Genomic DNA, 27,514 nt, shown 5'->3' on the forward strand with positions numbered 1-27,514 from the left:
TCCTGTCGTACATGGATCGAACAAAGTATGTCGGCGTTGTATCCTTTTCAGACCTCGGGAGCAAAGATATTACACTAATACCCATTTGCACATAGCATCGGAAATGCAAAGATCTCAGGGATGCAGGAAGACCTTAACCTGACATCAGACCAGTATTCGATTTGTCTAGTTGTCTTTTTCATCGGATACGTTGTCCTTGAGGTTCCTAGCAAGTAAGCAGCCATCCATTGTCTCAGATAATCCTTATGCTAACCTACTGTCATCTCCATAGCCTCATACTCAGTCGAACACGGCCCTCTTTGTTCCTTCCCGGAATTATGGTGATTTGGGGGACGCTGACATGTGTCATGGGTGTCGTGAAAGACTTTAAGCACCTCGTTGTATTACGGACGTTGATAGGTATGAATGTTGTGACCATTCAATCAAGCGCTTTGATAAAAAGACCATATACTGACCGCAACAGGTTGCGTTGAGTCTGGTTTTGCACCAGGCATACTTCTTGTTATCTCTTCCTGGTACAAGAAAACCGAACAATCGAAGCGATTTGGTGTCTATATTTCCGCCGCCGTATTGTCCGGTGCGTTTGGTGGATTGATAGCTGCCGGTATTGTCGGTGGCCTAGAAGGCGCACACGGCATTAGGGGATGGCGATGGCTGTTTATTGTTGAGGGAGCTGCTACTGTAGGATTCGCATTAATAAGTTTTTTTATACTTCCTGATTTTCCCGCCACAACTAAGCGTCTATCCGAAAGAGAGCGATACGTCGCCATTGCAAGATTGGAATCAGACAATGTCACGGCCATGACGGATGGTGGCGAGCGATTGAGTCCATGGCAGGCTATCCTGGCATCAATGAAGGACTGGCGGACATGGATGTTCGTTATTGGATACATGGTAATTGGATTCACCCTTTCTCTCGCCCTGCGCAATACTGACAGATCTTAAGGTCATTGTTGGTGCCAGCACGCTTTCTTACTTCTACCCGACTCTGGTCAAGGGTCTTTTCGGCGATGCCTCCACCATGAGAATCAACTTCCTTACAATCCCCATCTATGCAGTAGCATTTGTCTGTACTGGCATCACAGCATATTTCAGTGACAAGATTCCTTTGTGGCGTGGTGTTGTCATTGCTGCCTGGCTGACATTCTCCCTTGTATGCTCGATCGCTGTTTGTGCGGTATATAACTATAGTGCTCGATATGCTCTTCTTGTCCTCATGGCAGCCGGTTTGTGGGCAACCAATGGAGGTACACTTGCCTATGCCTCCTCGGCCTTCGCAGATATGCAGCCGCAGGTTAGAGGTGTCAGCCTAGCGCTGGTGAACGCGCTAGGGAACCTAGCCCAGATCTATGGTTCCGTATGTATTTGCTTATCAATCCACAGACTAAGCTATTGCTAACGTTATATTAGTATCTGTTTCCAGACTCGGACAGCCCGAAATATATTATGGGCTTTGCTGTGATTTCGGCCATGTTGGCAGTTGGGGTGATTGTCTTCCTGATTCTGCATGTTTGGATTCGTCGCAAAGCCAAATCAGATGCGAGGCAGTATAATTAGGACAGCGATTGCAGAGTTTGCGCATGATTGTATCTTAAGATACGAGCATGAGGTTGACCAGCTGGCGCGTCCTAATCACTAGCGGCGACAATGGTAGAGGACCCTTGATATGAATAACGAACAAATGTATATATATATGATGAGTCCTTGACGAATGCATACCATAGTAGGTAATACACCACATGTGATCCAGAAACGTACTGTGCCGCGGACGTCTCGCATTAGCTGGAAGGGAATGTGCCTGAGGGTATAAAAGAAGGTGGCGCTTCCTGGCCGTCAACTGGAGTTCAGATATGACGCAAATGGAGAGATTCTTTGATGGTTCTGTTGGCCGTTGTAGAATACCCTTGCTTTTCGCTGATACTAATGGTCCATATCTGGCCACCCTATTCAAAAGTTGGATCAATATTACGTACGTCATACAAACTCATCTAGCAAAGGCAGAGAGCTCATCTTTCTGATATTCAGCTTCAAGTTCTTTTGTTAAGGAATCCGCAGGCCAGCGTATTCGTCGTTGACACTTGTCTAGGAGATCAAGCAATGCAGCTCGTTCATGGGGAGTATGAACACCGAGCCCTGCTGAAACGAAGTTAGAGGTAAACACATAGCAAAACACTTGGCGGGGGGCAAGTTACCTCCATATAGACACTGGAGTGAGACAAAAAAAGCCATGTCATCATTTTCGTCATTCGTGCGAGCAATTCCACAAATAGTGCAAAGAGAGGACGTAAGAAGTTTCTGCGCAGCTCGATAGTCTTGAAGTCCGCCAATGGAAGGACGGTGTAGAATGACTATGATCCTGGCTAGGCTATGAAATTGCAAAGCAGCCGCACAAGGAGGGGGATTGACCCAGATTGGGGGGAAGACATCGGAGCTCGAAGGTACTGGGAGTGGGCTGAATTCCCGCGGAAGACAGTCTTGCCATTCTTGTAACATATAGAGTAACTCGTTCCCTCGTTCCAAGCGTTGCTCCAGGTCAGTCGATTCTGACTCTTCCCGTGAAGCGTAGTTGACGCACTGTGCAAGTAGGTAGATTGCACGGGTCGTTAGTTCGGGTATCGTGAGGACTGAAACATGCTTTTGTGGCCTCCAGAAACTGAAGACTCGGCGCCGCTCGCGCATTGCTACCCAGACATCCTGTCTAAGCCAGGCCCACCACACGGCTTGACGGAGGCCTCCGCATTCACCATGATTGTTTTGATATCGCTGTATCCAGAACACTCCTTTAAGATGTCGCTCCCAGTCCCGGTTGGAGCCATCAATCATCTCATAGGTACTAATTAAAAGGGCTGTGGCAATTAGCTCTTGGCTTCCAGCATATGATTGATAACGCATAGCCTTGTTCAGGTAATGTAGTGTTTCATAGTAATAGCGAACAGCGACATTCCGATCAATTGAATATGACGAGTCAGAATCGCGACGATCGCCAGGGGTTTCCCTGAGAAGCGTCAGATGTCTCGCCGATAACGCCAATAACGCCTTCATCAGACCGGTGTTTCTCAGAGCCAGATGGGGAACGACAGAACAGAACTGCTGGGATGAATCAAAAAAGTCCAACCAGCCGCTGAACGTCTGCACAAAGTGAGTAAATAACCGAAACTCCTGTTCCGATAGTTGAATGGGAGCCGATGTGCTCCACGAAGATGGCACGTCCGGAAGAGCCTGTGACTGCTCATCAACAGCTGCCAATGGAACTTTCTTTCCCATTTCAGGGTCATGGTGAAATGCTGCCGCCTGAAAGCTTTCCCGTTCTCTCAAAGTTCGTGGCTCAAAGGCCGGACTTTGCGTTGAGCTTATTGAAGCTTCGTCTGCCGTCGGCAATGGGAATCTCTGCTGAGGGGATAGCAAAAACTCTCTGTCTGCATTTGCAGCATCCTGAGCCAGAAGCTCAAACCAGCTCAGGGGCGCCACCCTCGATGAGGTCGCTGATGACTCCGTACCAGGTGAAGGTACATATTCGACAAGCGGAGATGACACTGATCTGCTCGAAATCGGACGGCGAGCGGATCTATTAGGGGCTAATGTTTGATTAAAATTGGTTGGCTGTATTGCGTGTTCTTGGTGACATGCATCCACTAGCACTTGCAGAGGTTCGTGAATCTGTGCCTGGGAGCTTATCACCGTTGGGATATCTTGGCTCTGGGTTGTGCTCATAGACGCGTGAGATGAAGTATCAATGCCGTTCCCATAGACGCAGGGCCGTTGACCTTTTGCGCATGGTCCACATTGTGGGCGGATCTTTGACGATAAGCGATAATTTCCACTACCCAAGTGTTTTTATGTGGACTGATCAACTTACCTCGTCGCATTTGACGTGGCGACGCTTGCAAATTAAGCTAAGGACGATCAGTACTACTCGCAAAATGACAGGCGCAAAAATTCCAGTGAGACTGACCACCCCGTGTTAGTTCGCAAGCCTCGCCCGCGAGATTTGCGTTGTTTCCGAATGCCACTCTGCGGGCCATTGTTCGGCATGGTGGAGAAAGCCCAAAAATAAACAATTATGTGACAGCCGATATCAACCAATGCAAGGATGTTGGACTTTGCATTGCTGGAAAGTCGGGTCGGGGTTGGAGCACGTGCCGAGGCTGCCTGAGCCACGTGGCAGCGAACTGACCTTTGTGGGCCTTGTTCTCCTTGTCCAGCGCTTGCAGATACCGCATTAGTCATTAGGACCACCTGCCTCGTCACGAGCACATCTCGTTATGAGCTCGAGCTCAATTAAAGAACATGCGAAATCCCCACGACGATAGTGTTTCTTGGACACCAAAACAGCTCAGTAATTATCTTTAACCCCGCTTTACAATGACTCGGCGTGCGACAAACAAGACCCTGCAAATCTTGGATGCAGCGGAAAAAGGCCGATATGGCGTTCTTGCAGCAATTGCGTAGGTCATAGTGATTGCTATTTCGGAAGTATACAACTTAACAAATGTCCTTAGCTATAACGTCGAACATATCACTGCATTCGTCCGAGCAGCCGAAAACCGCAAGTCGCCGTTAATCATTCAATTATTCCCTTCGGCGCTGACCCAAACACCATCACTTGTTCATGCAGCCGCAGCCGCAGCGAGAGCAGCCTCTGTTCCTATCTCACTTCATCTCGACCACGCACAGGATTATGATCAGATCAAAGAGATCGCTGATACCCTCCCCTTTGACTCGATAATGGTAGATATGAGTCATTATGAGAAGGAGGAAAACTTAGAAAGAACCGCATCTTTGCGTGAATATTGTCACGCTAGGGGAATATCGACGGAGGCCGAGACGGGGCGAATCGAAGGTGGTGAAGATGGGATTATGGACACAGGTGATTTGGAAGGTATGAAATCCAAATGTTGAACTCAGAATTTCTAATCTAATACTTTGTACAGGAATCTTAACTAGCCCTGAAGATGTTGAAGACTTCATACGTGCGGGGGTTGACTATCTGGCTCCGAGTGTTGGCAACCTTCACGGTGATTATGGTCCCAAAGGGCCGCAACCAGACATGGACCGGTAAGAATTGCAATGAAAAGTACACCGAGCGTCGCTGAATCTCATGAATGTGTTAGGCTTCGCGGAATTTTCAAAGCACTTAATGGGCGCGCCCGATTGGTGTTACATGGAACCAACGACTTTTCCCCAGAGCTGTCGAAAGCGTGTATCGAAGCAGGTGTCTCCAAGTTCAATGTCAACAAGCTCGTTTTGGACCCGTGGTATGACTATATCAGAGCTAATATCAACAAGCCTATAACACAGGTGATTGATGAGGGAATTGAGGTTCTTATACAGTCAATGGAGCGGTGGATGGACATAATGGGCAGCAGTGGAAAGGTATAAAAGAAATTAGAATTGCGAGATTCTTCTCTTAATGTTAATAATATATCTTAAAGCCATCTAAAGGCGAGCATACTGTAAGCGTTAGACTCATTGTGGTACTTTTTACTACAGATGATAGAAAATTACGTTCATTAAAAATGCTTATGTGAAGTAGTAAAGAGTTTTCCTCAAAAGGCGTAGTCAAATCATAGGCGACAGTTATTACGAAGGATTTATGGCACCAGGAAGTTGTATCGTGATTACAAAAGACTGAGCCAACAAGGGCAAGTAGGATAATTGGGCGTTTGTCCTATAGAATGGTATTAAACTCAACACGATCATGATGCCTAGTGATAGTCTGTCGGAGATATAAGTATTAGTATGAGATATCAATTGCGTAGAGCCATCGCTGCGAGCGAGTATATTGTATTGACTGAACCCAAGCTATTAAATTGCCAACTTGTACTCTAGGATAGAGCTGTTGTTGCGCAGAAAGACGTTATTCGAGATCACCCGTGCTGTCCTCATCAGCTGCCTCCTCATCATCCAGTAACGGCACAAAGCGGAAATCTACAAAGGTCACTGTGGGCCCTAGCGATCCCCCAGATGGTCTTGTGGTATTGCTCGCGCCGCTGGAGCCGTGTGCGTCGAATTCAATCATGAACTGAAGACTTAAAACTCCTTGCCGGTCGCCTCGAATGCTCACTTTGTTAGCCACAGACATAGCACGAGATGCCTTCTGCATAAGGGAAAATCGGTAATTTTGCTTGATGCGAGAACCCATTGACGATGGTGGGCTGACAAGGAAGGTCTCGGTGACAGTAGGCGCAAGCTTGGTCCTCTTAGCCCGAGACCTGGATGTGCCGTCATCTGTCAACACTTTGCGAGACTGGGACGACGCCCCGTTGTTCGGGCCTTGTTCCTCTATTGAGAACTCTACAGACGATTCGCTGAACGGACCACCAGAACCGGACAAGGCGAAGAAAGGTTCCCGATCTGCCGAGGCGGATATCTTTAATACGTTTGGATTAGTGGCACCCAGCTCCACAATGGCATTATGTAGCCAGGCAGAGCGCATAATGACCTTCATTATGATGGCATCACGTTGAAGAGGGATATCGACTTCGCCACCATCGGGTTCGTAGGTCGTTAGTTCACAAGTGGTCTTGATTCCTGTCTCTGATAAAGTGATGCTCAAAGGGGAACCGTTCTGGAAATATTGCAAGGTGCATGAACGATCAAAAAGCAATGCGGGTGTGGTAAAGGCGTTCGATGACGAGGGGTTCGACGGTTGGACACTAACTGCCTTGTTGGCCCCAGTGGAGGATGGATCATTTACACCAAAAATCTTCAGCGTCTCAAGGAGTGCAGAAAGCGACACAACAAAGCACGGGTTGTAAGTAGCATCTGAAGAATCATCACCGTCCCCCAGATCTCCAGAAGTGCTGTTCGGCGCGGCTGGTGGATTGAAGGTGTATGTAGTAAAGAGGGCTTTGTCGAGAAACGCAAGTCCTTGTATTACTCGGCCTTCCTCCACAGAAAAGCGAATCCCATCTGGGGTAATAAGCACGGTAGCTTTTGGTACAAAACCAATGCACTGTAGCAGAGTATAGAGATGGTGAGCATTGCTGGAAACAGCAGAAAAGATGGGTTCCACGTCGGCCATGGCTGGGTGTACGAGATAGCGGAAATGATCGAAAGGAAAGAACTCGGACAAATTAGATTAAAAGAGAGTCTGCAGGGAGGAAGAGCTTCGACGTTTCTAATGGTATAATCCTTCTGCTTCTCTCTTAACTGGGTATATGGTACATTGAAAAGATCTGGAAGTCTTCCTAGACGTAGACCCCAACAGCGCAGATCATGTATACGGCCCCGAAGCTGGATAGAGGTATTAGCCATTGTCGGTCCGTTTGCGCAACGCGCTTTTCTTACCCGAATGCCAACGACGCCGGGACGCCAAATGAAGCGATACTCAAGAAAGAACGGTCTGTTTGGACGTTAGAAAAAGGATGAAAGTAAATTGGATAGGGACACAAACTCAGTCCGAAAAGACCAGTCAATATGAGTGCTGGAATACTCGTTAGTGCTATCGGTTAATGGCCTGTAGCGCGAACCTGTCTTACCAGAAAGCAAGAGGGTGAAGCCGACGGAGAACTGGCTATCTTTGGAAATCAGTGGAGCGTAAGGGCTCGCGGAGGCTGCCTCCCAAACTTCGTTCAACGACATGGGGATAGATTGATTTTTATGAAGCCCAGTAGATAGCGACTAGAGCAAATATAGCATGAAACGAATGAATTGGAGACTATTGAAAGTTTACTGAAGTTCCCTAGAACAAGTAGATAGTTATCTGGCATAATGGTGCCGGATCATTGTGTTCCCGATACCGACCCCCCATATCGGCCAAACGTGGAGATCGCGCCGCTTGGACTAAGAGCTGACAAGCAAGCGTTATAACCTCTTTACTTACTTGTACACTTAACAAGAATGGCGTCAGAAAGTGAGTGGACAGTGCTGAAATGCGATTGCCCGAGATCCTTGATGTGTTTATTTACTGAACGAAGGTCCAGACAACAAACGGAAAGCTTCGGAGGAAGCCCTTTCCCCAGATTCACAGCTACAGAGTAAGAAAGCGCGCACCGATTCCCCAGAGAGGGAACCAAAGGTCTGTTTCTTCGATACAGGAATGCTATCGGCGGAGTGTGCTAACGGTAACTTAAAGTCTGAAGGTGGACCATTGGGAAAGCCACCATTGAGGATTGTTCCTTTCCCGGAGAAGGTAGGCCGCCTTGTTTGATCGCTTATGTGAACAATGCTTATCATGGACCTTTGATAGCCAGCCGTACTAGAAGAACGTCGAGGGGAGATCGAATTCCGGGTCGTTAATAATGATGGTTCGCGCGACAGCTTTGTTGTCCTCACTGGACTGAAGTGCATCTTTCAGAAGCAGCTCCCGAAGATGCCCAAAGATTACATTGCTCGATTGGTCTATGATAGATCGCATTTATCTATCGCCATTGTCAAACATCCACTGGAAGTAGTAGGGTATGTGCGCGTGATCTTTTTCGGAGGCCTGGCACACGCTCTTGCTAATGATGCGTAGAGGAATTACATACAGGCCTTTTAACAGTCGCAGATTTGCGGAGATTGTCTTTTGTGCCATATCCTCTGATCAACAGGTGAAGGGTTATGGTGCGCATTTGATGTCTCACCTGAAGGTAACTGGTCTCGACACATTGCGGTGCACAGGGAATGCTAAGCGCTATACAGGATTATGTGAAGGCAACGTCGCCTATCATGCATTTCCTGACATATGCGGATAACTATGCTATTGGGTATTTCAAGAAGCAAGGGTTCACCAAGGAAATTACACTGGATAAGTCTATCTGGATGGGTTATATTAAGGATTATGAAGGGGGCACCATTATGCAATGTACGATGCTTCCAAAAATACGGTATCTTGAAATTGGCCGTATGCTTCTAAAGCAGAAAGAAGCAGTACACGCCAAGATCCGTGCCTTCAGCCGGTCACATATCATACACGCCCCGCCAAAGGAATGGAAAAATGGAGCGTGTAAAATCGATCCGTTAAGTATCCCGGCAATCAAGCAATCTGGATGGTCACCCGACATGGATGAGTTAGCGCGTCAACCACGCCATGGACCGAATTACAATCAACTACTACATCTGCTGAACGATATGCAAAACCATAGTGCAGCCTGGCCTTTTACGCAGCCGGTCAATCGTGACGAGGTTCCTGATTATTACGAAGTGATCAAGGAGCCAATGGATCTGTCGACCATGGAGGAAAAACATGAGAAGGACATGTATCCAACACCACAAGATTTCATCAAAGATGCTATGTTGATCTTCGACAATTGTCGAAGATACAACAACGAGAACACGCCTTATGCAAAAAGTGCGAATAAATTGGAGAAGTTTATGTGGCAGCAAATTCGAAATATTCCCGAGTGGTCGGTAAGTACATGAGTGCAGCCCTGGTTTGGTGATACCCGCGTTGCTAACCTTTGTCTTATAGCACCTGGCGGATGGCCACTGATCGATTGAATGATTGCATGAGCTTGGAGAGGTAGGAGTTTCGGCTGCTGGCGTTTGAATTTTTTCTGAAGACGGTGTCATGAGCAAATACCCAATTGATGCATGGAGCATTTCGGTTTTTATTTTTAATATGTATTTCTAGGTGATAAACTCGAGGGGATTCGTGCAACAGTGCTATTCCTTGGCATTGTATACTTCCTTGTCCTTTCTTTTTTTTTTATATATATATTTATAACAGTTTCCTTCCTTCCTTGAACAGTCTAGGCGACATTCGATATAGTCACATTTTTATTGCCGATCCTTTCAAGGCTTATTTTTTTTTTGGCAAAGAAATGTGACATATCTGGGTCGGCGATCCTTGAATTGGATGAGTATCCATGGATGATGGCATCCCTTGCCGAAAGCTGTCGAGAACGTGGAGGTGATCATCGGGCCGTGGGTCCAAGCCAATTTAATTTCGGATCAACGTTAAGGCGGGCCGTTAGTTTGGGCTTAGCGGGCTGCCAGCCGTGCAGAAAGAAACCAACCATCCCAAGTCTCTTGGAGGCTTTACTTGAAGGCTGGTGTGTTTCTATTTCTATTTCTACGTCCTCACTCTGGACTCTGCAGCTTGCGATCCTTGCTGGGCTTCTGAATGGATTGAGCCTGACTTTTGGGTTTCAGCTGCGATCCGGTGGCTGTTTGTTTACTCTCATCTAACTCCCCCTCTCCCAGGGGTTTCTGTGACGGACAGGCTCCAAAATTCTAGATTATTCACGACAAATTCCACCCAATTCTCACACCCAAATCATTTCCCTCGTCATTCGTTACTTTACTCATTCGCCAGAATCTCTGTTGCTGTCATCGAAATCATAATTGGACCCTGCGGTTTATTTACGGCTAATCCCTCCCGCAACCCGACCTAGACGTTCTTTCCCCTTTTCTTAGACCGATCTCACTATTCGACATAATTATCATTCTAAAAGATGGCGTCGCCTTCGCTTACGGACTTGGAGCAGCGGAATCGGCTCCCGACTCTCTTTGAAGTCCTCAGCCGTCGTACACTAGCTCCTGTCGATCTTTTTTCGTTTTACATTTACATGCGGGACCAGCAGCGCTCGGTCGATTATTTGGACTTTTGGTATGATACATGCGCGCCTTGGCGTACCAATCGCCCGAGAAGCTTCTAACCATACTGATTTTAGGCTCGATGTTTCGCAACATATGTCTTTGTGTCGTCATTATGTCCGAGAGTTGCGCCGATCTGTTCTAGTAGCTACTCCCGACTTGGAGAAAGCAGATAGCAAAGGCTCCTCTGATGCCTTAGGGAACCTCGAGACTTTTGGCGATATACCGCTGGTGGAAGCCGGACCCTCTGGTTTGCGACACGGCAACCATGACTTGGATGATCAGGACGCCGATCAAAGATTATCGGCATTCCTGCGCGCTGATGGTCATAACCCAGGGCACTCGCCCCAAGACAGCCTTGGCTCACAGAATGCCGCCCGCACACCATCTAATGAACAGCCACCTCGCCCAAGCTCTGGAACGCGGAACGATTCTACTTCGCCTGGCCATACTGTGGCACGGGCCGACATTCGTGCAAGTGCAGAGAAGATTCTGTATACATACCTGCTTCCTGGCGCAGAAAGAGAAATCGTACTGCCGGAGGATATGGTATCTACGATCATCAATTTGGTTGAGGATGACGGCCGAGATGACCCAGAAGTCTTTGATCCCGCCAAAGACTATGTTTTCCAGGCCATGGAGCGCGATGCATTCCCAGGGTTTTTGCAGGCGAAGGCCCTGGGTAACCTTGTCCCGCTGAGTACAATTGCCCGTCTCGCCTTTGCGCTGATAAGCTTTGGTGGCGGGTTTTGGGGTGCCTTCTACGTTGTCCTCCGCGACAAGCCAAGGCACATCCGTTGTTGGGTATGTTGTAGTGGTTTGCCCGGTTTTTGCTGCGCTTCGACACTAACAATCATGCAGTTGATACTACCGTTTATTGTCGCATCCTATTTTATTGTCTCATATCAATATAAGATCGACCCTGTCATGGCATTTCTCGGATACAGTGAATATACCTTTATGAACTGGTCGCCGATCCGCGAACCTTACGTGCGAAAGCTGTTGAACAAACGCGCCACGGCAACTATTTTAATCGCTGCATTCGTCGCCACCGCGCTCAGTGTCCTGTTCATCTTTGTTCCTGGTACTATGCTCTGAGCTCACTGGCGTCACACATGCCAGATTCTGGACCGAGTCTTTAGGGTTCACTTTGGTGCCTCTATTGGAAGGTTTAGTGTGGGCGTGTAATCCCGGCTGCCCACAGCCGGCAGCTCTAACCATATGGCTACAAGGTCTGGCATACAAGATCAGATGTCGCCTTGGCTCCGGCCACCCAGCTCTTCTGGCAACTGCGACGTGCTGCACTGAACAGGGTGGTCAAAACACGCGAAACTAACGCATATATTATTCCCCGTCATAGCAACGGACTCATGATCCTGAACCTATATGATCAGCTGACAGGGTATCCTAGTTTCACGGATCCCAGTTGCCTTAATTTCCGGTCAGTGGACCGTCTACCTTTGCTCTGCCAATATCGTCTTCCCTTGTTCCACACCATTTTTCCAAATTTCTTTTTTCTTTGTCCGTTTAAATTCTGAGAATACCCCTTTTTTGCTAAGATTGTCCGTTAAACGACCTTCAGCGAGCCTTTTGGTTTAGTGTTAAGTGCATGAGAGTTAGGCTTTACAATGTGACATAAATAATGGGAGTAATACATTCTAATGGGCGACCGCGTACAAGTTGGACGGGAGAGAGAGAGAGAGAGGAGGATCTAAAAAGGCCGTACGTGGTGCTTGCTTCAACACCTAGTTGTCAAGAAGATCTAGCGATAATTCGTCATCTGAGAAAGAGATATGGTAATCCCTTGAGTTTATCACATCACATTAGGATTTCCTCCCTAAAACACGCTTCGCATGTCTAGCTCCAGCACCCGCCGATCCCGTAGCGGACGATCCTGCGCCCTGGTCAATATCCATCTTCGAGGTAGAAAATTGTGAATCATAGGCTCCATCAGCACCGTTGTCCCAGTATCCATCATCGAAGTCATCCCCGCTGAACTCGCGCTTATTGCCAACGAACCCTGAGGAACCACCCTTTGCACCTCCGTGCCAACTTTGCTTTTTGGATCCTGGAAACCGGGGGTTTGACTCACCCCCATCTGAGCCCCAGTTTGACAACGTTTTCTCAAATAACACCGCCCGAGCCTGTTCCTTCGCGCGCCGCTTTGCCGAGTCGGTCTTGATCCTAGCTATCTCGGCTTCGATGTCGCTGATGACGTCGCCGCAGCGGGTCTCCCACTGTGTGAGGATTGAGATCATCGTTGTCAGTGATTGAGGCTTCACGTCCCGTAAGGGTGCGACGGAGGTCACATTGATGGTCGGGGGGTTCGTCACCGGGGAGAGACGGGCGGTGATAAGAGAGGAGTAGATGGCGGTTGTGACTAGAGATTCGAGCTCGGAAGGAGCTGCGATTGAGAGTGCATCCATGAGGGTCTGATATGTGAGTGGCTTGATGGTTGCAGATAGGCTGAGAAGAGATAGAAGGCGGAGCTTTAGGGTTTGTTCATTGTTAAGTGGAGGGAGGTTCGGCGTTGCTGTTTTCGAGATGCGTTAATTAAATCATTGATGATATTCATAAACTCCATGAGACTAAGATCAATTTCGGTGGGGCATACTTTGATAATCCTGCCATGTACCCCAGGCAAAGACCTCCAGTAATGTAAGGTATCCTTGATACTCCGCGGGGGTGTCCTCTGACCGGAGGGCTTGAACTGTAGGCGTCTCTAGCAGCTCTGCGAATACATAAGTGTTCGGACTCGAAGTGGCATTTGTGATCAGGTTTGCGACGAATTTCGGTGATGTAGCGCTATTTGAGTTGGCCAGGAGGACGAAGGGTTGGAGGGCCTCCATGGCCCGGGAGTGTGTCTGATCCATTTGGACTGAAGTGGTTGTTTGGCGAGCGTTGATAACAAGGTATATGTTATATCCCGGTATTGTCTGTTGTTATTCCTTATCAGAGAGCCTTCCCTACTCCATGCAAATCACTTCTATTGCCGCTTAGAAACTATGCAGTCTGTCGGTGTGAATGGGAGATGTTTGCTGAAAGCAATGGTGATGATATCCAAGTGATGTCCCGAATGGGGTGTTTGTTTGGAATGCAAACAATGACATTTATCCCCACATGTGATAACTAGGCTATATCGGGAAATTTACTCTTACCATGTCCAATGTTCAGGCTTTTTCCTTCCTTTATTTTCTCTGCCACATTTTTTGGATGCTAATATAACTGTTTTAAACAGTTCGATTAATTACCTCAAAGTAGTTCTTCATCAGTCAAGAACTTTTTGTCCGATTATTGGCAGCTATCATACGGAGTACGCTGTCCTTGGAAACCTAATGCCCAATATGCCAGGAAGGGCGCATAGTCCGACAAATGGATGCAAGGAGACTACAGAACTATCATCAAGGAACCTGCATCACATAGAGTCGAAACCATGAATCACACAACAATCTTTGAGAACATTCTTTGTCAGAATCTCAGGAGCAATTGTCACCCTTAATATACTTGCAAAGGAACAGCATAGAGGATATCAGGTAATAGCGCTTAAAATGAAACATTAGAGGCTCTTGACTGTTTCATGGTCTGGACCCTTTCCTCTGACGTGCAGATTCATTGTTTCAACTAATAACGATGATTATTTTGACATCTTGAAGTTTCTTTCTTTCGTTTCTTAACCAACTGTTCCTTTTTGTTGGACCTGGACTCATTTCTGGGTTACCTATTGTGGTCTATTTCTGGAATCGAATCCATGGAAGCTGCTGACGAGGAAAAGTACGTGGTCTTTCTTCCATCATCCGTGCTTTCTGGCCGTACGGTACGGTAAGGCTACTAGTCCATGATCCACTGGACAGCCAAACTGTGGAATGCACATCAATCCTTGACTTAATCCCAACCCCCTCCCAGGCTGGAATGTAGGGTACGAGTAGTTTTTTCACTGCAAACATGAAAAGAATGAGCTTTATAGTCCTTGTCCGTCATTTCCAGGAAGAACCCCTTGGAAAAGCACAGGGAGACGTGAATGGAAAGGGGACCTGAAAGGCAATCTATCTCGGATCCGATCTAATCTACTGGTGGTAAAATACGAGTACCGGTGGCTACATTTGACCTCAAATGCGATATACTCCGTACTTTGCATTTCCCACCCCCACTCCTTAGACAATAGCTGGTACTTGGCATCGATTTATAATAGAGCAATTTCCTCTTTCTTTTGCGTGCATATGCAAATCATTGAAAAACAGGCGGAAACCCCTCAGGGCCTCAGCTCACTGACTTCGTCCCCCATTGGAGTTCGGCGAAGATTAAATCCAGCTCGGCGAAGATTAAATTGATCGATCCGCTCGTACTTCCGACCGCATCCGCCTTGATTTTCCTTCCATCGAATCCACTAGTTGACGTCTTTTGTTCTTTGGCGCTAACATCGCTCCGTTCTTATTTCAACTAAAAGGGCCAGATAGCCGCTCCTATGCACTGACACGTTTACGCCTGGCTTGCTTTGCCTGGTTTCTGATCCCCGACAAGGCACGATGTTAGGCGCCGAGGTTGATGGCTCTTCCGCCGCCCGATCGCCAGCGCATATGGCAACCACCACAGTAAATGTGGAGGGAATGACGTGCGGCGCGTGCACGTCCGCCGTAGAGGGCGCTTTTAAAGGTGTGGATGGTGTTGGCGAAGTGTCGGTGAGCTTGATGATGGGCAGGGCTGTGGTACACCATGATCCAAACGTACTATCGCCGGACAAAGTCGCCGAAATAATCGAGGATAGCGGCTTTGATGCGACGATTATCTCTACAGATAGCCCAGCGGGCCCATCGGGTGATACAACTACAGTTAAAGAGAAGGGATCAATGGTCTCAACTACCACATTAGCGATTGAAGGGATGACATGTGGTGCCTGCACATCAGCGGTCGAGGGGGGTTTGAAGGAGGTAGCTGGCGTGAAATCGGTCAATGTTTCATTGCTCTCGGAGCGGGCGGTTGTAGAACACGATGCATCTACTGTTACACCCGATCAGCTTGCAGAAATCATTGAAGACCGTGGCTTTGGCGCTAGGGTGCTGGACACCGCTGCGCCTCAGAGCGGAGCTTCGCAGGAGACCACTGAAACTACGTCGCGACTGATGGTCACTACTGTTTCTATAGACGGTATGACATGCGGCGCATGCACGTCAAGTATCGAAAACATTTTCAGTGGTGTGGATGGCTTGGTCCAATTCAATATAAGCTTGCTCGCCGAGCGCGCTATCATCACTCATGATCCCGTGGCTTTACCGTCTAAGAGCATCGTAAATATGATTGACGATGCTGGTTTTGAAGCGACCATTCTGTCTTCTGAACCGCAAGCTCCTGTCTCGAGTGCCGTAGGCCGAGTCATACTGAACCTTCATGGCTTACGAGACGCACTCTCGGCGGGTGCTCTAGAGGAATCTCTTCTTCAGAAGCCAGGTATATCCTCAGCATCGGTAGACATCCCTACCTCGCGGATAACGGTATTATATGACAGTTCGGTCATCGGGGTTCGCTCGGTTGTGGTGGCGATTGAAGCTGCCGGATACAACGCCCTGCTTGCGGACACGGATGACACCAATGCGCAACTGGAATCCCTGGCCAAGACAAAGGAGGTCCAGGAGTGGAAGCGCTCCTTCTTGTTTTCTGTCTCATTTGCTGTCCCTGTGTTTGTCATTAATATGCTACTGCCTATGTACCTTCGCCCTCTCGACTTTGGCAAAGTACAGTTAATTCCTGGCCTCTACCTTGGAGATGTTGCTTGCCTTCTTCTCACTATCCCAGTGCAGTTTGGTGTCGGGAAACGATTCTATACCTCCAGCTATAAATCTCTAAAACATCGCTCGCCGACCATGGATGTGCTCGTCGTGTTGGGCACATCCGCCGCGTTTTTCTACAGTGTCTTTACAATGGTGATGGCCTTGATTATTGCGCCTCATAAGCGGCCCAGCACAGTATTTGATACGAGCACGATGCTGATAACGTTCATAACACTTGGTCGCTGGTTGGAGAACAGAGCTAAAGGACAAACTTCCGCCGCGCTCTCCCGGCTAATGTCGCTGGCCCCGTCGATGACGACCATCTACGATGACCCAATCGCGGCGGAGAAGATGGCAGAAGAATGGGAAGCCTCCAGAACCGGTAACGGCGAGCAGAAGTCAACATCTGATAATGAAAGGCCTGGGCCAGGACACCAAATTATCCCAACTGAACTGATTGAGGTTGGTGACATTGTCGTTCTTCGCCCTGGAGATAAAGTTTCTGCAGACGGCATCGTTATTCGAGGTGAAAGCTATGTTGATGAAAGCATGATTACTGGTGAAGCTCTGCCAATCCACAAGGCCAAGGGTAGCGCTGTGATCGCTGGGACAGTGAACGGCACGAGTTCTGTTGACTTCAAGGTCACACGAGCAGGCAAAGATACACAATTGAGTCAAATCGTCAAGCTTGTCCAGGACGCCCAAACAAGCCGGGCACCTATTCAACGCATGGCTGATACCGTTGCAGGATACTTCGTCCCAGCAATTATTAGCCTTGGATTGATCACGTTCTTTGGTTGGATGGTAATGAGCCACTTGTTACCGCACCCGCCCAAGATTTTCCTCGCGGACGATAATGGTGGTAAGCTCATGGTCTGTCTGAAGTTGTGCATATCGGTCATTGTCTTCGCCTGTCCCTGTGCTCTGGGTCTTAGCACCCCGACAGCAGTTATGGTTGGCACCGGAGTTGGTGCTCAGCAAGGAATTCTCGTCAAAGGCGGTGCTATTCTTGAAGCTGCCACAAAGATTACTCATGTGGTTTTCGACAAAACAGGAACTTTGACTACTGGGAAAATGAGCGTGGCTGAGGCTAAGATTGAACGTCACTGGACTTCGAATGAATGGCGCCGAAAACTCTGGTGGCTGATCGTTGGCCTCGCAGAGATGAACAGCGAGCATCCTATTGGCAAGGCAATATTCTCCGCGGCTAAGACAGAGTCCGGCCATCCTGACGAAGGTGGGCTGCCGGGTAGCTTGGGCGATTTTGACGCGTGTGTTGGAAAAGGCATATCTGCTTTGGTCGAGCCTGCATCCAGTGCCGAGCGCGCTCGGTACCGCGTCTTAATTGGAAATGCCACGTTTTTGAGGTCCAGAGACATTTCAGTACCGGAATCCGCCCAGGCTGCGGATTCTGATATGGCGACGTCAAAGGTTCCTGCTGGTATTACAAGGATTCATGTGGCAATCGATGACCAGTACACGGGAACGCTCTTGCTCCGAGACACTGTCAAGGTAACCGCGGTAGCAGCGGTTGCAGCTTTGCACCGTATGGGTATCTCCACATCGCTCATCACAGGTGATACGCACGCTACCGCTATATCCATCGCGAACGCTGTTGGCATCTCGCCCGAATCTGTCCACGCCTCTGTCTCTCCCTCCGACAAGCAATCTATAATCTCATCACTGGAAGCATCAGGCGAACGGGTTGCCATGGTCGGCGATGGAATCAACGATTCTCCAGCCTTGGCCACCGCATCTATCGGTATCGCGCTTGCTTCTGGTACAGACGTCGCTATGGAGGCAGCCGACATTGTCCTGATGCGACCCGACGATCTCCTATCCGTACCCGCAAGTCTGTCACTTTCTCGAGCTGTCTTCAACCGCATCCGAATGAACCTCGTATGGGCCTGCATGTACAACGTCATTGGTCTGCCTTTCGCCATGGGCCTATTCCTCCCCTTCGGTGGATACATGCTACCCCCCATGGCGGCCGGCGCAGCAATGGCAGCATCAAGCATCTCGGTCGTGGTGAGCAGCCTTCTCCTTAAATTCTGGCGCCGACCACGCTGGATGGATGCCGAGAAGCTCGAGAAGCAGGTCGAAATGGGCAATCTCAGCTTCCGCGGCTCCCGCAAGAGTTGGTGGGAAGCAGCCCTCTCCGTCAGTGGATCCAGTGGTCGTGTTGGACCGTTACGATGGATCCAAGGCACAAGGTTTTGGTTCTTTGTTACTGGTAAACCATCGGGTCGTTTGGATTCGGACGAAGGCTACGTCCCGTTGCAGACCGTTGAACCTGCCGTCTAATCGTAATTACATCTATGGTTTTGTTACTTTTTGTTTATGGAGTTTATACACTACATCCAGCATGATTAGAAGCATGCCTTTTTTTCGGGTTATATGATGACCTGTCTGAGAATTGTCTGATTTGTTTGATTCAGTTTGTTGATTATACTGAATGTTCATTGTTTGGATTGATACGATACCTCTTGGTTATGTTTATAGCGTCTTGGTCAATGATACTACTTATTTACATTGGGTTGCTCTGATCGATGACCGTAGTGAGGTACCTAGCTTCTGATCTCTTTAGTGTAGAGAGCTTACACCGGTAATTATTACAGCACACCATAGCAAGAAGGCCGGGTCTTAATTTCAGGTCTTTATCGAAATTTCTATCTACCAGCTACACAATATCACCAATCTTAATATAGCAGCGTACATGGCGCACATCATATCATTAACAAGGCTGAAAAGGAGACAAAAGACCTGCATCACGCTCGAACCATATTTTCAGATCGTCAATCATGACAACAACGCAAGCTCAGTCAAAGAAACAAAAATGGGATAGCTTGCTTATGTGCAGGAATTGTTCAACTAGATCATACCGATTCCATTTTCAAACTAGGGTTTAGGTTGCTCATCCCCCTTCGCCGAGGCACCGGGCTCTTCATTTGCGTTTTTGGCGTCGTCTAGCGTGATATCTCCGTCTCCGTCTGCATTTTCTTTGGTCGCAGTCTGGCCAGCATCATTGCCCTGCTGGCCGTTTTGCTCAGCGGAGTTGTTGTTGGCTCCTTCTTCGTTCTCGAGTGTCATCTCGACTCCCTTGCCGTCTTGCAAGCCCATGTCTTCTACTCCTAGTATCCGGGGACCCCGAGCATGGGGAATGTCTTCCGAGGGATTTGTCTGTTGGGGTCCAGTATCTTCCATCGCCTCGTTTTCTATAACTGATGTTGTTGAGTGGGTAAGTACGGGCTCTGCGGCGCCGTCTGTTTCTTGCTGGAGGGAATGCTGCTGTGGTGCTGCTTCAGACATAGCGTCGTGATCTATCGATATGTCAGTGGATATTCAGCCTACAGGTTAAGAGCCGATATGGAAGAATGTACCTTCGGAAAGAGAAGCTCCACCTTCACCTTCAGCATCCGGAGAAGCAACATTACTCAACCAAGGAATAGGAGTGAGAAGAGCACCGCCCAAGGACTCGTCGCTGCCAAGGGCATGATCCGAAAACATCGGTCCACTCTCTGCGCCATTCAGAATACCATTCGACTGGTCTCCGCTTGCGTGCGTCTTAAGCGGGAAGATATCCGCACTGCTAGTGACCGACACAACGCGGTCAACCGCTCGCAAGTAGGCGGGAAGTGTCTTGTAGTGCTTGTTAGGGCGGATTATAAGCTCTGCGAGCCTTTGGATCGTATGTGGTGGCTTGGTGCTGAACAGCGATCTCAATGTCGATCTGGTGGAGTCTAGCAGCAACTGGAGGGGAGTAGGCAGATTTGGACCGGCGGATGACTGAGGCTGGGAGTTGGGAATGCGCTCGCCCGAGGGCTCTGTGAGCTGTGTGGATGTCTGGGAGTCTGCTGGGGTGGCATTCTCTTTATTGCTGCTTGTGGGTATCGAATTGGGCTCTTGCGGAAAGGAGGCGGATAGATTGGAGATTGGTTGTTGTTGAGAAATAGCTGCGGTGGATTCGGGAGGCACTTGAGGCATGGGGAAGACATTGTAAACAATCTATCCGATGTTCTAGTTAGAAATGAGAGGTCGAGAGCAACATGGAGGGTAGTCGCGCACATATTCTAATCGTTCGAGCAACGGTTCTACCATGCTAGGCCATTTCTCACTGAAATAGGACGTCAGTGCTTAGTCACGGGTGGGATAGCAATGCCTAGCATACAAATCCATTGAGCCGCCATTGGCGACCGTTTCCAGGGTTTCTTCATCTATCAGGGCAATATCAGTTAGCTCATTTACATAGCTCCGACAGATGCATCTGGAAGACGTGGCGGTGAACGAAGCGGGATGGAATGAAGATATGTGCACCGCATTCAGACCTCAGTGTTCGGGAAGCTGAATTGCAACTACACCGGTATGACATACCTAGAGACATCCTCCCGAATGCGAAAATCCAGGATTAAGGAGGTGAAGTTGATATCGGACGCGATACGATGCGAAACGATAATGCCGGAGCTTTCTTAGGCGCGCAGGCGGGGAGGCGGGTAACGACCGTGCCTTATTGGCCCGTGCAGACGCTTATCAATTGACTCACGTGACGGTTATCGGGCCAATTTTTTAGAGGCGGAGAAGAGGGGCTACTGATTCACTTTCTCCAGATTGTGTGGATTTGCGTCTTTCCGCGGCTCACACTTGCATTCTGTCCCCAAACTGAATTATCTTTATACCCTAACCCAGGATGTGGAACTCTCCTAAGGTGGGAATCCTCGGCGGAGGCCAATTGGGCCGCATGCTGGTCGAGTCCGCCAACCGATTGAACATTCAATGCAACGTGCTCGATGCGGAGAACTCCCCGGCCAAGCAGATCAGTAGCCACGATGGCCACGTTACCGGTTCTTTTAAGGAGCGCGAGGCCGTTCGGGAACTGGCCAAGACCTGCGACGTTGTGACGGCAGAGATTGAACATGTCGATACCTACGCCCTGGAGGAGATTGCCTCTCAGGTCAAGATTGAACCCAGCTGGCAAGCGATTCGGACGATCCAGAACAAGTTCAACCAGAAGGAGCACCTGCGGAAATATGGTATTCCCATGGCGGAGCATCGCGAGCTGGCCGAGAACACTCCCGAAGAATTGGCCAAGGTCGGCGAACAGCTTGGATATCCTATGATGTTGAAGTCGAAGACTATGGCTTACGACGGACGTGGTGAGTCATCCTTTGACAAGGTTCATATACACTGTTCCACGGCTAATATGTACGGTTGTGCTTAGGAAACTATCGTGTTAACTCTAAGGAGGATATCCCCGAGGCCCTTGAAGCGCTTAAGGACCGCCCATTGTATGCAGAGAAGTGGGCTTACTTCAAGATGGTTAGTACTCAACCTACATTGCCTAGGAGGGAATTGCTAAGTATACAATAGGAATTGGCCGTCATGGTCGTAAAGACCAAGGATGATGTCCTGTCATACCCTACCGTCGAGACCGTCCAAGAAGACTCGATATGCAAACTCGTCTATGCCCCCGCGCGCAACGTGTCCGACGCCATCAACCAGAAAGCCCAGGAGTTAGCACGTAAGGCCGTCGCAGCCTTCGACGGAAAGGGTGTTTTTGGTGTCGAAATGTTCCTCCTCGAAGACGACAGTCTGATCCTGTGCGAAATTGCTAGCCGCATTCACAACTCCGGTCACTACACCATTGAAGGTTGCCCCCTGTCTCAATTCGATACCCATATCCGCGCCATCCTCGATCTCCCCATCCCTCCTAAGAGCCTCGAGCTCCGTCAACCCTCCATCATGCTCAACATCATCGGCGGTGCCGCCCCCGACACACACCTCAAGGCCGCAGAGCATGCTCTCTCCATCCCCAACGCCAGCATCCATCTCTACAGCAAGGGCGCCGCCAAACCAGGCCGCAAGATGGGCCATATCACTGTCACCGCGCCGACCATGCACGAAGCCGAGACACACATCCAGCCCCTGATCGACGTGGTCGACGAGATCCGCTCCCAGCGCAGCGACATCAAGACCCAGCCCCAGAAGTCGGGCCCCTCGAAGCCTGCACCCTCCGTGGCCGTCATCATGGGCTCGGACAGCGATCTCAAGACCCTCGTTCCAGGACTCAAGCTCCTTAAAGAGTACTTCGGCATCGAACCCGCAGTCGACATCACCTCCGCTCACCGCACCCCGGAGTACATGGCCGAATACTCCGCCAGTGCCGCTGCCCGCGGTATCAAGGTTATCATCGCCGCTGCTGGCGGCGCCGCCCATCTCCCCGGTATGGCCGCCGCTCACACCGCTCTTCCTGTGATCGGTGTCCCGGTCAAGGGCAGCTCCTTGGATGGTGTCGACAGTCTGTACAGCATCGTGCAGATGCCCAGAGGTATGTCCAACCATGAACATCTCCAACCAATATTTCTCTACGAAAAAAACCACTAATACATATTTATAGGTGTCCCTGTCGCCACCGTCGGAATCAACAACAGCATTAACGCCGCTCTCCTGGCCGCCAGAATCCTGGGCTCCTTTGATCCAGCCATTCAGCGCAAGGTGGAGGCGTATGCTGAGCAGGCTAAGACCGAGAATCTCGACTTCAAGGGCACTAAGATGCGCGAACTCGGTTGGGAAAAGTACTTTGAGCAAATGTGAACAGGACTAGGAAGAGTTGGTTTAATAGAGGCTTAAAATAGATGTGCGACGTACTCATGAAATTTAAGTAGTTATGTCTTTTGGAAAACTAGTTTTATTGAAATTTTTTGTGACCTTCTTATCTGTTGAGTACTGCTCTTCTAGGGCTTATCATTATATACGGTGTAGTTAAAATATCTGATGTGTTAGTAGTGTACATCTCTACAGAATATAGAAAGCATAAGATATAGTAAGAGCAGATTAGACATTCAATTAACTAAGTAACTTCTGACAAGTCACAACCATAGAGCATTAAACGCATAAGAGAAAGTACATGACATGGCAGACTCAACCCATGATTACAAGTTACCGGTATCAAACCCAGAATCCACAATTCAACATAAGGGGGTAACAGGACCAAAACCAAAAATACAAACTGAGACTGGGATATCAAAAACATATAGACAGCATAAGATACATCTTAAGTCATAGATCAATCGTGTGTGAGGCTGACCTCTTAAGCAGTCTGGGGGTTGAAAGCATGTTGAGCTCCCGGGATGGTAGCGGTGACACCATCCTGGGTGGTCTTGTAGCCGCCATTTGAAGTGAAGGCTTTGTCGACCTGGTCGGAGAAGCCGTGAGCACCGTAGCCGTTTGCCTTGTGGACACCATTGGTGGCACCGTTAGTAACTCCACTTGTTCCTGTAACGGCAGCGGAGCCGTTCGTTGCCCCGATGGTGGTGGAACCGTTGGAAGTGCGTGCGCCGCTAGCTGCTGCGCTACCGTTGGTCACGTTGCCATCGGATATACGGCCTTGGGCGGTGGTGTGTGGCTTGCGGGTGATATCAGCCGGGGTTGGGATGTTGGAGGACTCAGGTGCATCGCCGATACTGAAGATGGGTGATTCCCAGCGTTCTCCCCTCTCCGCGAGCTCCTTATACTCAGTGGCCTTGCTGGAGATGCCACCAGGAAGCTTGATCTCGGGGAAGAGGGAATCGTGAAGCGTCGTTGCCGTCTGGACCTTAGTGTTAGATGCGCGCTGGGCGACAGCCTGTGCCTTTTGCTTGTTTTCTTCCATCTTGGCGCGCGCGGCATCCAGGTAGCGGGAGTAGATGTTAGGCGCGTTTGCGGGATCCTCGATGGCGGCTTCCTTTGCGCGCTTGACCTCGCTGTGGATCTCATAGGCAAAGGCATCTCCCCTAGAGAATGCATCGCGGATCTGCTGCTCGAGGACCCTCTGCAGAACGGGGCGAACAGTGCGGAAAAGCAATGGCTTGAAGATTGTGAACAGAGCCTTGTGCTTGGACTTCTTCAATTTGATGTTGAAGGAGTCGATCTTCACGGACACTTTGTCCAACTTGACGAAGTTCTGACGGTCTTCCCTTTGGGCATTAGAAGCTGCGATTTTGAAGCCGAAGCCATCGCCGCCCAAGAAGATATCCATAACTCCTTGATCCGTTATGGAAGGGAATCCTTGTTTCTTGTTGATGTAGTAACTGACATCTGCAAAATACAGTTAGCACGGGCTGTATTTGTACAAGTTGAGTCAGACTTACCTCGCAAGTCAGCCTGGATTCCAGAAACAGAAAGCATGATCTTATTGTCTCTCTTGCTGCTGATCTTCTTGCGTCCCCAGCGGAGGTAGTTGTCACTGCCGAACTCGACAACATTCGGCACCAAGTTATCACTCTCGACGACAAGGTTTTCCACGACCTAAAAGAGGTTATAAGCCGAACAGGGCTTCCTTCGACGGGGGTAAACTTACCACATCAGCCATGGGGTCTGACACCTCAATACGAGGGATAGGGACATAGCGGACATTTTCAAAAATGCCAGGCAAAATAACATCCCGAAGGTCCGTAAGAAGGTGCGGCTTGAAAGAAACGTTACCGCTTGAGTCCCGGCCGAGGTCAAGGAACAGTTTCTCAACCGCTTCTCCAAAGGCTTTGTTTTGGGGGTCCTGGGCGAACTGATCACCAATAAACTTGACTTCGTCAAGAATGCGGTCTGTATGGTCCCTGTAGCGTTCGCGCAACAAATAACGGCCATGGTCGGAGAGCTGATCATAATGACGGTCCCAGTCTTCCTGCATGACGTAGCCTTGTTCCTGGAGAGATTTCCTGTTTCTATTAGCGAAGCCTTATTAGATAATCTCCGTGCAAAGACATACCGAATGAATGTGTCCATGTTTTTGAACCATCCCTTGAGCTCAGGATCTCTGTCTGCATCTCGATAGATATTCTCCAGCGAGTCAAAGAGATCGTCTAAAGACGTGCTGTTCGCGAAACGCTCGATCAAAACCTGTGACAGAAAATCAGCAGCTGACGGAGTGATTGCGCTTTATAGAAACATACCCGTAGGTTCTTCTCCATTCTGCTGATCTTATCAGTGCCCCGAGTACCCTTAACAGTTCCAGCACCCTGTTGGGTTACATCCCTAGTAGTACTGCCATACTTCTCCGCGAGAGATAACAAGGTCTCGATCGCGCGTTGATCTAAATGAGGCTCATTAGCTTGTCATTTCGTCACCGAGCTTGATGCTCGTTTATTAGTCGAGGCAACTCACAGTCGGCACGACCCTGGATCTCAATGATCATCTTCTTCATGCGCCAGATAGCTTGCTCGCGGCGTTCCTTGGGCATCTTCTTCGACAGGTAGCCCTTTGTCTTGCCAGCGAGATCACGAGCACGAGACTTCTGCTCCTCAGGGATGTTCTCGGAAAGCTTTTCCTTGGTCTTTTCAGCACCTGCGGCAGCGCCAGTACGGCCATCAATTTCCACAGCAGAGTCCTGCCGCTGGTCACCAGTTGCAGCCTGAGCTGCGGTGTCGGTGACTTCGTTCGCTTGCTGCTCGGCCTTTCAATTGTCAATACGGCTCGCATTAATCTGAGCAAAGACCGAAACTTACAGTGGCCTTGTTCTTCCTGAAACGAGAAGTGAACTGCTCTTTATGCTTTGCATAGTCAGGCTTCTCATGCCAGGTGTTATCCTCGGCAGGCTGGTCAACCTGTGCTAGTTGTTCCTCTGACGGCCGGACCTGGTTGGCAGCTTTCTGCGACGCATCGCCAGCAATATCGCGGACAAGGATCCAGGCATCGTTCACTTGAAGTTGTTAATACCACAGCAGTCTGACAGGTTCAGAGAATACATACGGAGCTTCCTAAACTCTCCATTGGTAATCAGGAGGTTTCCAAGGGTCTTCAAGCCCTCTAGAGCCTCCCTACCATCCTGCTGAGCCGATTCCCTACTCAAAGGGACATCTGGCTTCTCTCCAACATGTTCACCAGTGATGCTCTGGGCCTCCCAGATGAACTCTTGAATCAATTGGCCGTCATTCTTGCTAAGAATGAGGCGCTTCGCCTGCTCAATGACGTCGCGAACGTCTCCAATAAGAGCTTGTCCTTCTTCAGACAACTCTTTCGGTGGTGTTGAGAGAGCCTTGGACTTGAGCGCGCTGTTTAGAGCAACGTCGCATTGCTTGTTCTGCAGTACGATCATCCGTTAGCCGTCGGGGCGATGCCGATGGGGTCGTGCTATGTCGTCGTGTCTAAGACTCACCGATGGAAGCTTGCCATTTTTGAACGCTGTGAGACAGTGTCAGTGACCGGGCCAGAATGTGACTATATCTGCTGGATCGGAGCTGCTTTACCTTGATATATTCCATATAGCTGCAGCTTCTGATTGATATCCTGTCGATGGGTGATTAAAGTCAGCATGGAACTTTCATCCCCGGATAGGATGCGCCGTCTACCCACCTTGTCCCTCTGCTTCGTATCCATCGGGCGATTGACTAGCCGGGAAGACATGATGTAGGCGTTCTTGTCTCCCGGTATTCACGAGGTGGAGAGGCGTATTAATAACGTAAGAAAGACTAATGATTAAATATGAAAGGACTGCAGGGAGGCCTGAAACGTGTCACAGAAAAACGTAACGGTCAAGCACGGGGGGTTTGAGTCGAGAAGGATAGATTACAAGGGAGAATGGGGGTGTCGCGTTGCCTGGGGGGGTATCACTGGAATGAAAGACGCAAACGGATTAGGTTAGGGTTTCGTGAGGTGTTCTGACTGGAATGCAACGCAATTGGGGATAAATTACAACAAGAATTGGATTACGAGAAAATCCAAAAGGAACCGGGTGGGAAATGGATTAAATATCAATCATGGAAGCAGGTCACAAGGGGGGAAGATTTCACAAGCAAGAAAGAAAGACCTTCAGGCAGAATTGTAACAATTGACGTCACGGTGTCGTGGCTTCTGGACTTATCGAATTTTATTTTGATTCTGTTCGATTTTTACAGGTACGGATTTGCTACCTTAGAAAAGCCCCCTAAAATCCTTCCAGTCCTTGGAAAAGCTTTCGATGCCTGGTCCCTGAGGCCATCTCGGCTCTTCCCCCTTTGAGTGCTTAACATAGTAAGGAAAACCGATGGATGAGGTCATCCGGTGATGACGAAGAACTGCAATGGTTTTGAACCCCCTTGCAATATCAAGAAAAGAACGAGACGATCATCGAACCTTAACACTACCGGTCGAGTAGCGATCAGCGCCATGAGGTTCATAAGTATGTACGATGCGGTAACGATGGAGTCAACCGGGGCCCTATCATCGACGTTGGGTCTCGAGCTAAAACTCGAATTCAACCTTTAATCATCCTCATGGGTGCCAAG

At 49.1% G+C, this 27,514-nt stretch overlaps 11 protein-coding genes across 11 annotated transcripts; 6 read left to right on the plus strand and 5 right to left on the minus strand.

Moving 5' to 3' along the window:
* Positions 1–317: 317 nt before the first annotated feature.
* AO090009000322 (uncharacterized protein) lies at positions 318–1,399 on the plus strand (the record flags this gene model as incomplete). The annotated part of the gene is made up of 3 exons (XM_023234749.1): positions 318–399; positions 464–894; positions 947–1,399. 3 exons carry the CDS (start codon positions 318–320, stop codon positions 1,397–1,399), a joined length of 966 nt encoding a protein of 321 aa, XP_023088609.1.
* A 2,046-nt stretch (positions 1,400–3,445) lies between these two features.
* On the minus strand, positions 3,446–4,227 carry AO090009000323 (Zn(II)2Cys6 transcription factor domain-containing protein; the record flags this gene model as incomplete). The annotated part of the gene is made up of 3 exons (XM_023234754.1): positions 3,446–3,565; positions 3,857–3,893; positions 3,953–4,227. 3 exons carry the CDS (start codon positions 4,225–4,227, stop codon positions 3,446–3,448), a joined length of 432 nt encoding a protein of 143 aa, XP_023088610.1.
* A 135-nt stretch (positions 4,228–4,362) lies between these two features.
* AO090009000324 (class II fructose-bisphosphate aldolase) lies at positions 4,363–5,536 on the plus strand (the record flags this gene model as incomplete). Its single annotated transcript, XM_023234761.1, has 6 exons — positions 4,363–4,445; positions 4,500–4,879; positions 4,932–5,055; positions 5,112–5,373; positions 5,433–5,453; positions 5,534–5,536. The coding sequence occupies 6 exons, from the start codon at positions 4,363–4,365 to the stop codon at positions 5,534–5,536; spliced, it is 873 nt and encodes a 290-aa protein (XP_023088611.1).
* A 321-nt stretch (positions 5,537–5,857) lies between these two features.
* Positions 5,858–7,024, minus strand: AO090009000325 (putative DNA repair protein Rad1; the record flags this gene model as incomplete). The annotated part of the gene is made up of 1 exon (XM_001816752.1): positions 5,858–7,024. One exon carries the CDS (start codon positions 7,022–7,024, stop codon positions 5,858–5,860), a length of 1,167 nt encoding a protein of 388 aa, XP_001816804.1.
* A 1,017-nt stretch (positions 7,025–8,041) lies between these two features.
* On the plus strand, positions 8,042–9,415 carry gcnE (histone acetyltransferase GCN5; the record flags this gene model as incomplete). The annotated part of the gene is made up of 5 exons (XM_023234772.1): positions 8,042–8,134; positions 8,192–8,400; positions 8,459–8,573; positions 8,605–9,333; positions 9,395–9,415. 5 exons carry the CDS (start codon positions 8,042–8,044, stop codon positions 9,413–9,415), a joined length of 1,167 nt encoding a protein of 388 aa, XP_023088612.1.
* Positions 9,416–10,379: 964 nt separating this feature from the next.
* rgsB (putative RGS domain protein (Rax1)) lies at positions 10,380–11,619 on the plus strand (the record flags this gene model as incomplete). Its single annotated transcript, XM_023234779.1, has 2 exons — positions 10,380–10,534; positions 10,599–11,619. The coding sequence occupies 2 exons, from the start codon at positions 10,380–10,382 to the stop codon at positions 11,617–11,619; spliced, it is 1,176 nt and encodes a 391-aa protein (XP_023088613.1).
* A 725-nt stretch (positions 11,620–12,344) lies between these two features.
* On the minus strand, positions 12,345–13,394 carry AO090009000329 (uncharacterized protein; the record flags this gene model as incomplete). The annotated part of the gene is made up of 2 exons (XM_001816755.3): positions 12,345–13,054; positions 13,136–13,394. The coding sequence occupies 2 exons, from the start codon at positions 13,392–13,394 to the stop codon at positions 12,345–12,347; spliced, it is 969 nt and encodes a 322-aa protein (XP_001816807.1).
* Positions 13,395–15,044: 1,650 nt separating this feature from the next.
* On the plus strand, positions 15,045–18,587 carry ctpA (Cu(2+)-transporting P-type ATPase CCC2; the record flags this gene model as incomplete). The annotated part of the gene is made up of 1 exon (XM_001816756.1): positions 15,045–18,587. The coding sequence occupies one exon, from the start codon at positions 15,045–15,047 to the stop codon at positions 18,585–18,587; it is 3,543 nt and encodes a 1,180-aa protein (XP_001816808.1).
* A 594-nt stretch (positions 18,588–19,181) lies between these two features.
* Positions 19,182–20,664, minus strand: AO090009000332 (uncharacterized protein; the record flags this gene model as incomplete). Its single annotated transcript, XM_023234794.1, has 5 exons — positions 19,182–19,603; positions 19,664–20,288; positions 20,349–20,397; positions 20,452–20,497; positions 20,655–20,664. 5 exons carry the CDS (start codon positions 20,662–20,664, stop codon positions 19,182–19,184), a joined length of 1,152 nt encoding a protein of 383 aa, XP_023088614.1.
* A 303-nt stretch (positions 20,665–20,967) lies between these two features.
* On the plus strand, positions 20,968–22,871 carry AO090009000333 (phosphoribosylaminoimidazole carboxylase ADE2; the record flags this gene model as incomplete). The annotated part of the gene is made up of 4 exons (XM_001816758.3): positions 20,968–21,433; positions 21,499–21,596; positions 21,648–22,605; positions 22,675–22,871. 4 exons carry the CDS (start codon positions 20,968–20,970, stop codon positions 22,869–22,871), a joined length of 1,719 nt encoding a protein of 572 aa, XP_001816810.1.
* A 496-nt stretch (positions 22,872–23,367) lies between these two features.
* On the minus strand, positions 23,368–26,654 carry AO090009000334 (uncharacterized protein; the record flags this gene model as incomplete). Its single annotated transcript, XM_001816759.3, has 11 exons — positions 23,368–24,353; positions 24,407–24,563; positions 24,616–24,970; positions 25,021–25,151; positions 25,205–25,344; positions 25,416–25,704; positions 25,757–25,950; positions 26,001–26,331; positions 26,407–26,432; positions 26,498–26,537; positions 26,604–26,654. The coding sequence occupies 11 exons, from the start codon at positions 26,652–26,654 to the stop codon at positions 23,368–23,370; spliced, it is 2,700 nt and encodes an 899-aa protein (XP_001816811.1).
* Positions 26,655–27,514: the final 860 nt, after the last annotated feature.

This window comes from Aspergillus oryzae, chromosome 1 (genome assembly GCF_000184455.2).
Source record: "Aspergillus oryzae RIB40 DNA, chromosome 1".
Taxonomy (NCBI): domain Eukaryota; kingdom Fungi; phylum Ascomycota; class Eurotiomycetes; order Eurotiales; family Aspergillaceae; genus Aspergillus; species Aspergillus oryzae.